The sequence below is a fragment of the Trichechus manatus genome, unplaced genomic scaffold (genome assembly GCF_000243295.1).
Source record: "Trichechus manatus latirostris isolate Lorelei unplaced genomic scaffold, TriManLat1.0 scaffold00018, whole genome shotgun sequence".
NCBI lineage: Eukaryota > Metazoa > Chordata > Mammalia > Sirenia > Trichechidae > Trichechus > Trichechus manatus.
The window spans coordinates 6902009-6917060 of record NW_004443954.1 but is presented as its reverse complement, the minus strand read 5'-3'; the positions used below and the strand labels follow the sequence as shown (position 1 = coordinate 6917060).

The window sequence follows — 15052 nt, the reverse complement described above, 5'->3', positions numbered from 1 at the left end:
GGCCCGGGCCGAGCCCCCTGCCGCACCGGTGGAGGGATCGGAGCCCGCAGCCCGGAACGGGGAGGGGCGGCAGGGCGGGCGGTTGGGGCGCGGGGTGGGCTCACCTCGAACATGAGCCCCAGCAGAAAGACCATCGCCACACAGGAGACGATGTCCGCGTGATTCTGCAGGATGAATTCGTGGCTCAGGACCGGGGGGTTCTTGGTGCTCTTCTTGCGAATCGCCATGGTGGGGCCGCCGCCCGTGCCTGCAGGTGCTCCGCCCTGGGTCCGCTCTTCCCTGCTGCTCACCGACAAGCTGCCGCCGCCACCTCCCCCTGGCTGCTCCTCACAGCCCCGCCGCAGCCGCTCGCTAGAGCTTCACTTCCCATCCCACAGTCAGTACGCAGCCGCCGGGGCCGCCCGGGAAAAAAAAAAAAAAACCTAGATCGCAGCAGGGGTGAGCATGCGCACCAGGGAGGCGGTGCTCGCTCGTGCTGCGGTCGCCCCTGCGAGTCCACAGCGCTATCTACCGGCCGGAGGCCGCCAGGCGGGAGTAAAGGAAAGCGAGCGGCGGGACCCCAGCTCGGCGCCAGGCCGGTGGTTGGGAGTCGTTTGGGGCGCGAGCTTCCTGCATCCTGTCAAAGGGCTGAGGACGCAGCAGGTCCGAGGGCGCCCGCGCGCTGTGGTTTACGCAGTCCCAAGCATACCTTCCCTGCTCTCCTGGCCACCCGGGGCTTGGGTGTCAGTGCCTTCTTCCTTGTTGATTGTCACTTCTAGAAAGTCACTGCCACCAAGATAATCTAAAAATATAACTACAGCCTGACTGCACATGGGCACGACGCATTCTTTGGCATTAGCGTTTGCGTTAAAAATTAACCTCAGAGTTAAACACTTCTGGGGACTTTTCCTTATTCTTTGTAGACTTGGACTGACTTAAAAAAAAAAAAAAACAGTTCCTACTCGAGGCCCGCCTACCCACCTGCATACCTCTCCTCCCCGTCGGCACTGGGCCTCAGACTAAAGATGGTGTAATCAGTTTGGTTTCCTTGCTTCATGCTTATTATTAACAACACTTTTTAGTAATCTAAAAAGATGATAAAGGACTGTGAATTCGACATGTTCTCCTCTTTCATCTTTTGGCCAGATCAGAAGTCCTTTGTATTTCTTCTCTTGATGAATTGCACTACCATTTACCCAAATCTGGAAACCAGTCATCCTAGTTGATCCCCTTCAACCTCCTTCCACATCGAATCTATTACAAAACTCAGGCAGTTCGAGTCCCCTTTTCCCTCCCCACTGCTCCAGGAGAGGGCTTATCTCTTTCCCACTATATGACAACTGTGGTGGTGGACGCTGAGTGGTGTAGGAGCACGGGCTTTTGAATCAGAACTTTGCCACTTCTTACCTATATGAACATGGACAAGTTGCTTAATCTCTATGAGACTCGACTCCCTCATTTATGTATGTATTCAACAAACATTTATTGGGTGTTGGGGCAGATTAACCAGTAAACAAGGTAGGCACTAGCTTACAGTAAGCAAGGTATGCAGGGGCTTAATTGTGTTTACTTACTAGTCTATAGTGCACAATTTCACATGGGTTTCACCACATCTTTGCTGTGATGAAAACCGGGTGAAACTGTGCACTACAGATTAGTCAGTGAGCACAAATAAATCCGTGTGAAGCTTGCTCACGGGGTGATCTGTCCCGGATTGTGTGTGTACTGTGTGATAGGCACTGCATATAGAACCGAACGAAAAAGACAAATAAACCAGTTCTAAGTGCTTTCATTGTAGTAGGAGAGTAACTTCAAACAAGATGTTAACAGGGAAACATATAACATGTTCAATGGAGATGAGGATCCAGGAGAAAAATAAAGCAGGAAATGGGGAATAAGTGGAGAAGCTGCCTTTGCCTGAAAACCTGAAGGAAGTGAGGGAACAATCCATTATGATACCATCTATAAAATGGGGATAATTATAGTACCTAATTTAGCAATTAAATGAAATGATTCAAGGGAAATGCTTAGCAGAGAGTACACACACACACACCAGTTGTCGATTCTGACTCATGGCAACCCGTAAAAGGTTAAGAGAGGATAAGAGAGGGAAGAGGGGATACGAGTGAGAAGTCAAATCTGTATCCAGAGTGTCTCTTCCAGTACGAACAAAGTGCTGCCCCTTCCATGATGGAAGCAGTCCAGTGTAATCAACCTGCCACCAATCAGCTAGCTCATCACTCTGGCAGGGTGTATTGTGGTCAGAAGTCTTTCCTGCTGATTCCTGCTCCTGAGTCCCCTATATGGCCTTACGACCACAATACAGGTCTGATACCTATTAAAGGAACGAAGAAGGACTGGGTAGGAAGACCCTCAGACTGAGGTGCAGTCCGAGAAAGTTTTGGCCAGCTCAGCAGGGAGCTCCAGCATTAAGACTGCCCATGGATTCCATCACTGGGCAGAAATGGTGAGCTCTTGTGTCACTGCTGTGCTCAGTCAGGGACTAGGGGCTGCCAAGGAAGTACATGGCTTCAGCTCCAAAACTTCGGCAGAGTCTGGAGGCACTGCAGCTGGAGGCTGCAGCCAACTGCACTGCTCATGGCAGGATCCCCTTTGAAGGGAGATCTGAGGAGTATATGTCCGCAGCTGCCATAGTGGTTATGTTCTGTTTACCGCTTCAGAAAACTCTCCCTTCTTCCCTGCCCAGGGAGGCCAACCTGTATCAACAGTCTCCTTTGCTCTCTGCTTCTAGTTGGGGTTGGCCAATGGAGAGAACCGTGGAGAAGGAGAGCGAAGTCAGGGCATTTATTCCCGTCCCCTTGCACTCATCTTTGGGCTGGCTGCATCCTTCTAGAGATCATGGTTTTCTCAGAAGGCCCTCTCTCCACAGCTCTCTCCTAGGCTTCCTCCTGCCCCTTCAAGTACCCACTGTTATTAGCCTCAGAGTACTGAGTATCCCTTGTGGTTTCATCTTGCCCACATCTTTGAAGAATCTCTTTATGAAAATTTCCCCAGAGTATCCAATTCGAATGTGCCATCTGTTCCTACCAGACCCTAACTGATAAGGAGGTCATTAGATAGAGACAGATAGCTGCTGTCTAGTCGACTCCCACTTGTGTGACCTTACGTACAACACAGCAGAACGAACCTGGCCCAGGCCAGTGTCGTTCTCACAAACGCCAGCATGTTCAAGTTCATTGTCGTGGCTATTGTGCCAATCCATCTCACCAAAGATCTTCCTTGCCCTGTTGGCCCTCTACTTCACCAAACATGATGTCCTTCTCTAGCAACTGACCTCCATATGACATGTACAAATCAAGCAAGTAGGACAATGTTCTGTTATGATCCATAAGGTTTTCACTGGCTAATTTTTGGAAGTAGGTTACCAGGCCTTTCTTCCTAGTCTGTCTTAGCCTGGAAGCTCTGCTGAAACCTGTTCAGCATCATAGCAACACATAAGCCACCACTCATTGGTGGAGGTTGTGCATGCTGTTACACAGATTATATTATTTAGTGTTCACAGAAAACCTAGGAAGTAGGTGCTGTTACACTAGTTTAAAAATGGGGAAACTGAGACTCAGACAGGTTAAGCAATTTGCCCTAGGTTATATGGCTAGTAATCTGTCTGCCAAACCCTTCTTTGTTGCTGCTTTTAGTTGCCATTGAGCAGATTCTGGCCAAACTCTTCTGTCATTGTTGTTAGGTGCCATCGAGTTGGTTTTGGCTCATAGCGACCCTATGTACAACAGAAGGAAACACTGTCCAGTCCTGTGCCTTCCTCACAATCATTGCTATGTTTGAGCCCATTGCTGTAGCCACTGTGTCAATCCTCCTCATTGAGGGTCTTCCTCTTTTTCACTGACCCTCTACTTTACTAAGCATGACGTCCTTCTCCAGGGACTGGTCCCTCCTGATAATACGTCCAAAGTACACAAGATGAAGTCTTGCCATCCTTGCCTCCAAGGAGCATTCTGGCTAGACTTTTTCCAAGACAGATTTGTTTGTTCTTCTGGCAGTCCGTGGTAGATTCAATATTCTTTGCTAACACCATAATTCAAAGGCAATTCTTCTTTGGTCTTCCTTATTCATTGTCCAGCTTTCACATGCATATGAGGCAATTGAAAATACCATGGCTTGGGTCAGTTGCACCTTAGTCCTCAAAGTGACATCTTTGCTTTTTAACAACACTTTAAAGAGGTCTTTTGCAGCAGATTTGCCTAATGCAATACGTCGTTTGATTTCTTGATTGCTGCTTCCACGGGTGTTGATTGTGGATACAAGTAAAATGAAATCCTTAACAACGTCAATATTTTCTCCATTTACGATGATGTCACTTATTGGTCCAGTTGTGAGGATTTTTGTTTTCTTTATGTTGAGGTGTAACCCATCCTGAAGGCTGTAGTCTTTGATCTTCATCAGTAAGTGCTTCAAGTGCTCTTCCCTTGCAGCAAGCAAGGTTGTGTCATCTGCACATTGCAGGTTCTTTATGAGTCTTCCTCTAATCCTGATGCTACCTTCTTCTTCATATAGTCCAGCTTCTCAGATTATTTGCTCAGCATACAGATTGAATAAGTATGGTCAAAGGATACAACCCTGATGCACACCTTTCCTGATTTTAAACCACATAGTATCCCCTTGTTCTGTTGGAATAACTGCCTCTTGGTCTGTGTACAGGTTCCACATGAGCAGGTTCCACATGAGCACAATTAAGTGTTCTGGAATACCCATTCTTTGCAATGTTATCTATAATTTGTTATGATCCACACAGTCGAATGTCTTTGCATAGTCAATAAAACACAGGTAAACATCCTTCTGGTATTCTCTGCTTTCATCCAGGATCCATCAGACATCAGCAATGGTATCCCTTGTCCTCTTCTGAAGCCAGCTTGAATTTCTGGCAGTTCCCTATTGATCTACTGCTGCACCCGCTTTTGAAATATCTTCAGCAAAATTTTACTTGAGTGTGATATTAATTATATTGTTGGATAATTTCCATATTCTGTTGGATCACCTTTCTTTGGAATGGGCATGTATATGGACTCTTCCAATCAGTTGTCCAGGTAGCTGTCTTACAAATTTCTTCCAGATTCATGTAAATAGTCCCCCAGGGGCCTCACTTCCCAGAAAAGACCCCAAACTTCCAGAGAACAGTGATTCTCAACCTTATCTCATTCTTACTAATTCGCTGTCCAGCTTGCACATGTGTGTCAGGCAACTGAAAGAGACTGGCTCCTACCCTGATAGAAACACAGCCCCCACCCCCCTTTACAAAAAAGAAAAAAAAAAGTCATGTATCTGTTTACATGTTATTGTCTTATCATTTACAGTAAATTTTGAAAATATAAAACTGCCCTCAAATTGTTAGGAGGAAACTGTATTTCTAGGAGGAAGCAAAAACACTCCATTAGTAGTTGGAAATTATACCATTTTGTCGTGTACAAATTTTACTGCTACGGAAACAATAAAACATATTTATAATGCAGTGCCATTATTAGTAGGTAAGACTGGCAGGAGATGGCACATCACACTTGTGGGAGGATCTGGGAATTGAGAGAGAGCTGGCTGGTTATGAAAATTCTGGGACCCAACCAGACCACTCTTCTGTGTTTTCTCTATCAGTTGCCTTCATGTTGACTCTAACTCACAGCAACCCTATGTGTGTAAGAGTAGAATTGTGCTCAACAGAGATTTCAATGTCTGATTTTTTGGATGTAGATCACCAGCCCTTTCTTCTGAGGCACTTCTGGGTGGACTCAAATCTCCAGCCTTGTGGTTAGCAGCTGGGCGCATTAACTGCACCACCCAGGGACTATTTCTCTAAGGGCAGGTTATGACCAACCATGACCTCTGACCTCTAGAAATTTAAGGAGTCTGTGGTGGAGTTTCTCACCTCATTTAACTGAAACACATCAGAGGCCTGAGTTAATGCTTCTCTGACAGAAAGGGAATTAATTTCAGGAAGTGGTGAAAGGAAATTGAAGAAATGAAGACAGCAAGTGCAGACAATGCTTTCAAGGAGCTCAGTTTTTTGCTGGTGGGAACGTAAGACGGTATAGCCACTATTGAAAACGGTTTGGCGGTTCCTCAAAAGTTAAACATAGAATTACCACAAAAAACAATAACAACAACAAAAACCATAACCAGTAGCCATAATTTTGGAAGCAGATTGCGAGGCCTTTCTTCCAAGTTGCGTCTGGGTGCGTTCGAACTGCCAGCCTTTTGGTTAGTAGTTGAGTGCTTAACCATTTGCATCACCCAGGGACTCCACAGAATTACCGTATGGCCCAGTAATCACACTTCCGAGTATGTACTCAAAAGAACTGAAAACAAAGACTCAAACAGATGCTTGTACACCAATGTTCACTGTAGCATTACATACAATAGCCAAAAGGTGGAATCAACCCAAGTGTCCATCAATAGATGAATGGATGAACAAAATGGGGTATGTACATACAATGGAATATTATTCAGTTATCAAGAGAAATAAGTTCTGATAGATGCTATGACATGGATAAACTTTGAAAACAATATACTAAGTTGGACACAAAAGGACAAATACTCTATGATCCCACTTATATGAAATATCTAGAATAGGCAAATGACGGGGAGGAGGGAATGGAGAGTTACTGTTTAAGGGGCACTGAGTTTCTGTCTGGGGTGATGAAAAATATTTGGAAATGGACAGTACTGATGGTGGCCCAACACAGTGAATGTAATTAATGTCACTGAATTGTACACTTAAAAGTGGTTAAAACAAGACTAATGGGGCACAACAGCCCAGGGACAAGGACTAGAAGGCAGGAGGGACAGGAGGGCTGGTGACAAGGAACCCAAGGTCGAGAAGGGAGAGTGTTGACATGTCAGGGGTTGTTAACCAATGTCATAAAACAGTATGTGTGCTATTTAATGAGAAACTATTTGTTCTGTAAACCTTCATCTAAAGTACAATTAAAAAAAAGTGGTTAAAACGGCAAAGTTTTTTGGTTATATATATTTTACCACAATTTTAAAAACTGCTTAGTTTTGAAGGGATGGAGAGAAGTAGCTTTGTATCTAAACAGCTATAAGGGAGTCAGGGTAGTTTTTTTAAAATACTGTGACATATTATATTAATCTCAGAGATGAGGAGGAGGGAAGAGAGGGAGAGTTTGAAGACACTGGGGAGATAACTGACGGAGTGAAGTCTCCAAAGGTTTGGGAGCCACCAGAACGTAGAGGACTAACTTCATATAGGAGGCGGCCAGCTCTTCACAGTGGAGAGGAGGAGGAGGAGGCAAGCTCATTGGAGACGAGGTAGTCAAGGAACTGCGAGTTTGGAATGCTGGAGGTTCTTTCATCGGATGATGAAATCAGGAAGGGCAATGTAAGGAAGACTGTGAGCCAGATTCCTGTTTTGAATGAATGAGGGGGGCGTGGCAGCAATAAGGGTGGAGGGAAAGAAGGCCACAGGTGCAGGGTTTTACAGGAGTAGGGCAGCATTGTAATGGTTTGGAGTGGGAGGAAACTGTCATCCCCACTTCCGACCCCAAGACACACATGGTTTGAGAGAAGGAATGATGTTCACTTAAGATGGCTGAAGGCAATTCGTGGTTTGAGGGGAGGGCCAGGATGCATTTAGAGTCAACTGGGCAGAGGGAAGTTTTGGTGCAGTGGTGCAGGATGTAGGAGAGTTATTTATAACGGAATAGATCATATTAGCTCAAAGTCTTTTACTGGCAAGTGACTGGACAGGGACTATATTGGCCCCAAAATTAATGGAGTCAGAAGAGAAGCCCAGGAACCTGGGTGCAATGTGGCTCTTAGTACATACTCAGGAGTGTAACGAGGCACTTGACACCGTAAGGATGCGCTCTCTCAATCTCTTTCATTTCAACTTGGTTTCATTTTTTTTCCTAATGTAAATGAATTTTATTTACATGGTGAACAGTCACTTGCAAATTCTTACTAGAACAACCCCAAGGAAAGACCTGGGTTGGCTTGGGTTGCATGACCATTTCTGGTCAATATTGCGGCCCATGTCAGTCACAGGCTTTTCCCCATGGTTAGGGGAAATGACTCTGTTACTAGGAGGTGTGGAGGAAGGGATGTTGGGCAAATAAGAACACGAACCACCATAGGTGTCCCAGAGAATATGGTGGAAAGAGTTTGGAGATAGAGGAAGAGTGGGAGGTGTTTGGATCAGAGGAGAAAAATCTAACAGTAGTGTGAACATACTGAATGAGAGAATAGATGAATGGAGTGGCCTGTATTTGAGGCAATGGCCATGGATTAGGGAATGTGCAGTAGAGAGCATTTCTGAAATACTCTCAGCAGTTATAGATGGAGGAAGGGCCTTAGTCTGAATTTGTTATGCTTTCAAGAGCTCTGGTTCTCACGACCAGACAGGAAAATGACGGTAATTGGTTCTTGGAGAGACCGCACATGCTGAAGACAGCAGCAGCTTCTGAGGAAAGCTTCACAGGGTAATTGAGCACTTACATCTGCCAGGGAGGACATCGAGTCAGTCACTTTCACCTGAGGAGAATTAACTATTGAGAGATGCATTCTGCTCAAAATGGACAGTAAAACAAACTGCTTCTAAAATAAGAAGGATTTGTATCTCCAGGAATATGTGACTAGTTGAACTGACAGACATCGTGTAGTCTTAAAAAAAAAACGGTGTACAGGGTTCAGTGCCTAGTGGAACCAACATCTTGGGGTGATTGACCAAAGATCCTTTGGCACTCCTTCTTTGTTTGCATTGGCCCATGTGTTGTAGGACGAAGCCTACAGCACAAATGAAAACAATTAAATTTTATATAATGCTTTGTAACGCCCCACTTTTCATATACTTTATTAATTTTAACCTTGTGTCAATCAAACAGAATGTTATCTCTATTTCAAATGAGGAAACAGAGGCTCAGTAAAGTAACTTAAGATTTCACAACTACTAGTTTTAACTCCCAGGATGAAGAATGTGAATTTTATCTTATAAAGTTAGGGTAAGATTTTGTGAAGCTTAATTGGCAGTGTAGTATATGTCAAAGTTACATAATCATAAGTGAATATACGAATGCATTCTTTAAACAACAATAACAAAAATAAAAAAGCAACTAATACCATGTACCAAGCACTTTGCTAAACACAGGGCTTGAACCAGTTCGAACCCTGCTGAGAATTTTCATTTCTACCCTGGATATACTGAATCAGAATCTACATTTTAACAAGATCCCCAGGTGATTCTTACGTATAGTAAATTTTAAGAACCACTCATCTACCAGTGGTTGTCAGAATTGGTCCTTAACCGTCAGCATTAGCATTGCCTGGGAACTTGTTAGAAATGCAAATTTTCAGCAGAGGTTCAAACCAGAATGAACTGGTTCGAAGCCCTGGCTAAATACTAAAAATAATCATATTTTTATCCATATTTTTACACAATTAACGCATACCTTATACGTTTTTTGCAAACTGCGCAACCCCATATGCGTTATTTTCCTAAGTGCACTATACCAATCTTTTTTTACATGTTGCTGACTTCAGTTTCTTTTCTTTTTTTTTTCTGTCCAAAGGGATAAAAGTGATCTCATGGAAACTTCATTTAAGGTAGGTATTTTTCTAAACCAAGTGCAACCAATCGTGAACTGAAAGGGCTAGTGATGAAAATGGTACGCCATGTTGAAACCAAAGAGTATGAATGAATGAAGAGCTAGAAATTCCTAAGTGAGAAATGATCCCAGGCCTAAAACTACAGGAACAAGATGTTGTTTATTGCATTCATAAATGCTAAACTGAAACATAATTTTTGATAGTTAATGTCTTTGAAATCAACAAATAAAAGTTACCAAAGAAATCGTGTTTTCAGTTAAAATAGGCCATTTTAGTTTATTTGTTCATTACCATTATCAGTGGTTCTCCTTCTCGTGGAAAAGGCCATCCTTTTTCATGAATTTAGAAATCAAGGTGAAACCTGCCTTGAAATCTGGGATTCCGCTTTCATTTGCTAGAAGCTTCCCTTTGATCTGACTTGCGACAGTAGAGACAGCTGGATTTTGTTCCCTTCAAGAAGTAATCCACTCTTTTAAGTCATTCTCCAACTCAGGCCATTTCGCTTTGAGCCCATGATGTGCACGTATTCGCGGATTCGTTTTCTCCAGCTCCTTTTTCTCCTGTCTCCATTTGCAAACGGACAACTCTCCAACCTCAAGCTCTCTTGCTGCCACTCTGCTGTTTGCTTCTCCTGCCCTCACAATGACTTTCGGTTTGAAGTCAGCAGTGTAGGACTTGCTTTTAATTCCTGCCATGATACTAAAGGGTTCCAAGATTAGATTTAGAAACTGAATATAACTGAATATAACCGATAACTGGCTGGTTCTAGTAAACAGATAGCAAAATTCAAAGGTGAAGTGTACAAGAAGCAAGGGTCTTTTTATATGCTGGTAAGCATATGACTAAGGTGACTTTATGATCATTGATCAAAGACACTGGTGTTAATAAGACACAATTAGACTATGAAATAAGCAGACCTAACATAGCTTAACGGTTTCACATAAGATGATCTGATAAGGTTTTCAAATTAAACTGTTCAGGCAAGAGCCATCGTGTATCAGTTTTGCTTTGTTTACTCTTCCAATTAAAAGCCAGAGTCTGAAGACGACTGTGATAATTACGTCAATGCAGACTGAATCAAGACTGCTATCGATAGCTACTCGATGCCATTTACGCCAGTGCAGGCTTCACTTTGTTTACGCCTTCAGTTGATAGCATGTGATTTATGGACAGTGTAAAAATGGCGTGGGGGCAGTGGATGACCTCCTCTAACTTCATAAGGGGGATGGAGAATCAAGATCCACAGCCCAAGGCTGATTCCTATGAGCCTACCATATTTACCTTTAGGTCTGCTTCACAACACTAGGTAGGAGAAACATTCAATATCCATAGTACATTCAGATAAACACATAACCCTTTTTCAAAAAATCCTAGTTTCATCCTCTATTCTCCACACCTTAACTATCTTCCCATTCATATGCATGTGGCCTACGGCTTCTGGCTAGGTGGAACCAGTAGACCCTGGCTCCCTATCAATCATCTAGGTTAACTGGCCCGTTTTTTGCCCCAGGCCACTCCAGATGGAAAATAATGTTACTTTCAGCCATTACGGGTAATAACAACCAAAGTAACCATCTACGAATCAAGAGTTTCGCTTTCCAAGCCCCTTCGTTCTTTGTAAAGTCCCATGCTTTCAGGAGTCTGGAGACACTGCAAAGAATCCTGCTTCTGACATCAACAGTAAAAACAGCTTGGGGGTGATGCCTGACCTCCTCTAACTTCACAAGGGAGAAGGAGAATCAAGATCTACAGACCAAGGCTGATTCCTATGAGGCTGAGATCAGACATGCCTCCTCTCTCTGCCATTTTTACCAATTCTGACACCAACCTTCCGTCCCACAGCACTTTCTACTTTTCTACTGAGTTTGATAATTCATTGCAATGGCTACATAGAATTCACAGACAATATTCACGATTATGGGATTTATTAGGGAAGTAACAGCTTACAATTCAGGTTCAGGAATGCTCAGGATATAGTTCTTCCATCAGGACAGCCTCTTCCCAGCTGTGTCCACAGGCATGTCTCTCTCTGGCCCTTGACCTCTGCCCTGCTTGCCAAGAGTTACAAAGCTCTTTTAGTTCTGCCAGTAAGTGCCCAGAGGCACCCTACTCCATCAGGAAGCCTCAGCCCAAAGGCACTCAGCTTTCTCACTCCGTAAGCTGACAGGTTCACTGCGCTGTCTCCTTCTGGTCTCTCCTGCCACCACTTCTTGCCATCTTCCATGCTACAGCACTCTCTCTTGGTCTCCTGGTTCCAGGAGCTTCTCAGCGCAGGGACACTGGGTCCAAAGGATATGCTCTGCTCCTGGCTCTCTTTCCTTGGTGGTGGTGGGATCCTTCTTTCCCTCTGGAATTGGCTCTTTTAAGCCTATTGGGATGGCAAAACTGACCAATCCCCTCGGTGGGCCACGATTACCTTATTTGCATGGTCCCACCCAATCATTTGGGTGGGAGTTACAAGACCACGGCAAGAAAGGCCACACATAAAGTGATCCATTGCACCACAGACAGGCTTCAGGAGGTTCAAGGTTTCTGATTGATCACTCAGAAGCAATGGGGATATAATTGTCAACTTAAATTAATAGAAACAAATGTACAGTTTCAATTGTTTATTTTCCGATTAATGGGTGTTGTGGATTGAATTGTGTCCCCCAAAAATATGCGTTGTAAATCCTAACCTCTATGCCCATAGTTATAATCCCATTTGGGAATGGGCTGTCTTTGTCATGTTAATGAGGTAGGAGAGTATAGGGTTTATCCTGAGTCAATCTCTTTTGTAATATAAAAAAAATTAAACGCAAGCTAGAAGCAGAGATGGGGGAAGAGATGCCAAGCTGCATGAAGATCTCCCAGGAGCTGAAGCTCAAAGAGACCAGGACCTTCTTTCAGAGCTAACAGAAAGCCTTCCCCTAGAGTTGGCACCCTGAATTTGGACTTCTAGCCTACTAAACTGTGAGAAAATAAACTTCTGTTTGTTACAGCCAGCCACTTGTGGTATTTCTGTTACAGCAGCACTAGATGACTAAGACACCGGGGGACCACCAGACTCGATCCATAAATTCTTGACCATGGCTTATACCTTTATTATATAAAATATGATCAAAAGTAATATTTTCAGACTATTGAATAAGGGTGAATGAGGCCGAAATTCACTTCTGTAAATGTCATGAGACATACGTGGTATATGCACGGGTGTGCTATGTCAGAACTTCTAAACTCAATGTCGTCATTTCTGTGCCTTATATGTATGTGTGCATTAATGATGTGGGTACGCTGTTTGTGAACAAATACAGTACTCATTTAATACTCCCAACAACTCAGAGAGTTAGGTACTATAATTTTTCCTTTTCTACAGATGAGGAATAGATCAAACAAATATTGTTACTGAACTATTACCACCACCATCATCACTATCACCACCACAAGATGAATGGAAACAGGAATAGCCTGCAGACAGTGATACCAATTAGTAGTAGTTTAATTTAATTCAGGAAATGAGCAGTAGGGCAGAGAGGAAAAGAGAAACGGATACATTTCTAAGAGACTGTCAATGACAAATGTTAGGCTTTATCCCTGTGAAGCCATTTTCATTTCCTAGGCAATTTATCCCTTCCTCTGAGCCTCCCTCATACCCATCAACATTTGGTTCTCAAACTGGCTTCAAACTACATCCTCAAATTATAGTACACATATTGCCCTGCTAAGGAGAGTGGGGCTTAAAATGAACAGGAGTGACCAAGTACGAATTTAGGTTGGAACATGCGAAAATGTGATGCCATTTACCCAAATGGGTATGAAATTGTAGAGGAAGCCGAGAGTCCAGTTTTAGATGTACTGAGTTTCTTCACATTGATGTCTAGACTTTCAGAGAGTCCAATGAAGCGTTCCTGCAGGTATGAAGAGACTTATGTAGGGAGATTTGATGAATGACCCAAGCTCAAGCATACACTTGGAAATTGTTGAGCATGGTGGTAATGGTTAACACTACTAAAATGGATTAGCTCTTTGGGGTGGTGAATAAAAAGAGAGAAGAGCCAAATATTTAGTCTAGGGAGTGCCCATAGCGAAGGGATTTAAAAGGGGATCAGAACCTTAATTATGTGCAGGACATTTAAACACCAATGACTTTCAAAGTGCTTTATAAACAATAATTTCCCACAGTCTCCATAAGACCTTGATGATTAAACTTTTAAGAGCCCATAATATTCTTTCACTCTGTAATCCTAATAACTGATTTATTATAGGTTTAAATGATATTGCAAGAAATATTTTGTTCAAAGGCCAGTGTTTTATTTCCTCTGAAGTTGAAATTCATTAAAAACACACTAAAAGAGAGCCTGGTAATAAAATGGGGTAAGAAAAGGAGAATTATGTTAAAGAACTGAATTCAAAGAAAAATTGTTTTAAGACTAGCTTCTAGGAAGCTGTCAGGGATTGAACTGTGTCCTCCTAAAATATGTCAACTTGGCTAGGTCATGATTCCCAGTATTGTGCGATGGTCACCATTTTGTCATCTGATGGGATTTTCCTATGTGTTATAAATCCTATCTCTATGATGTTAATGAGATGGGACTAGTGGCAGTTATGTTAATGAGGCAAGACTCAATCTACAAGATTAGATTGTGTTTTAAGCCAATCTCTCTTGAGATATATAAGACAGAAGCAAGAAGAGAGACAATGGCACATCATACCACCAAGAAAGCAGAGCTGGGAGCAGAGTGAGCCCTTTGGACCTGGGGTTCCTGAGTGGAGAATCTCCTAGACCTGAGGAAGACTGATGACAAGGACCTTCCTTCAGAACCTACAAGAGAGAAAGCCTTCCCCTGGAGCTGGCGCCCTGAATTTGGACTTCTAGCCTACTAGTCTATGACAGAATAAACTTCTGTTTGTTGAAGCCATCCACTTGTGGTATTTCTATTATAGCAGTACTAGATAACTAAGACAGAAGCCAAGGCAAAAAGTGGCAAACTAGCTAGATATTGTCCAATGTAGAGTTTTTGAAGCATGGTTAATTATCACTATCATAAGGACCCTTCCTCACCTGGAGATTCTCATGAAAGGGTCTTGCTTAGGACCTGGGAAGCAGTGTATTTTTAGTTTCCCATGTGATTCTGATAACAAGCTATACTTGAGAAGTACAAGTCTAATAAAAAGAACCATACCAGTTCTCAAGAGAGAAAATCTTTTTTCTAGCTCTGGTATCTGAAAGAAATTTTGTTCCATGGACACTGAAGACCACTGAATAACAGTGTCCTCAATAACATTAAAAAAGGTAGATCTTTCATACATCTGTGTCTCATACTGACCTTTGATAAAATAAAAACCAACAGCATAATATGAAATTATAATTCTGTCAATGGCTGCAGAGTTTCTGATTGGGGTGATGAAAAAGTTTTGGAAATAGTGGTGTTGGATTCACAACACTTGGAACATAACTAATGCCACTGAACTATACACTTAAAAAAGGTTAAAATAGCAAATTTTATAT

The 15052-nt window shown here is 42.9% G+C and overlaps 1 protein-coding gene across 2 annotated transcripts in view; it reads right to left on the bottom strand.

The window, feature by feature from the left end:
• Nucleotides 1-481, bottom strand: part of TRAM1 (translocation associated membrane protein 1) — a 39395-nt gene extending 38914 nt beyond the window's left edge. The window contains exon 1 of one of the 2 annotated variants that reach the window (XM_004372536.3): nt 105-481. In XM_004372536.3, the coding sequence (XP_004372593.1) occupies nt 105-227 (123 nt within the window). In that variant the 5' untranslated portion in view covers nt 228-481. The remainder of the gene's footprint in view (nt 1-104) is intronic. The other variant, XM_023727744.1, reaches the window with a different exon arrangement.
• Nucleotides 482-15052: the final 14571 nt, after the last annotated feature.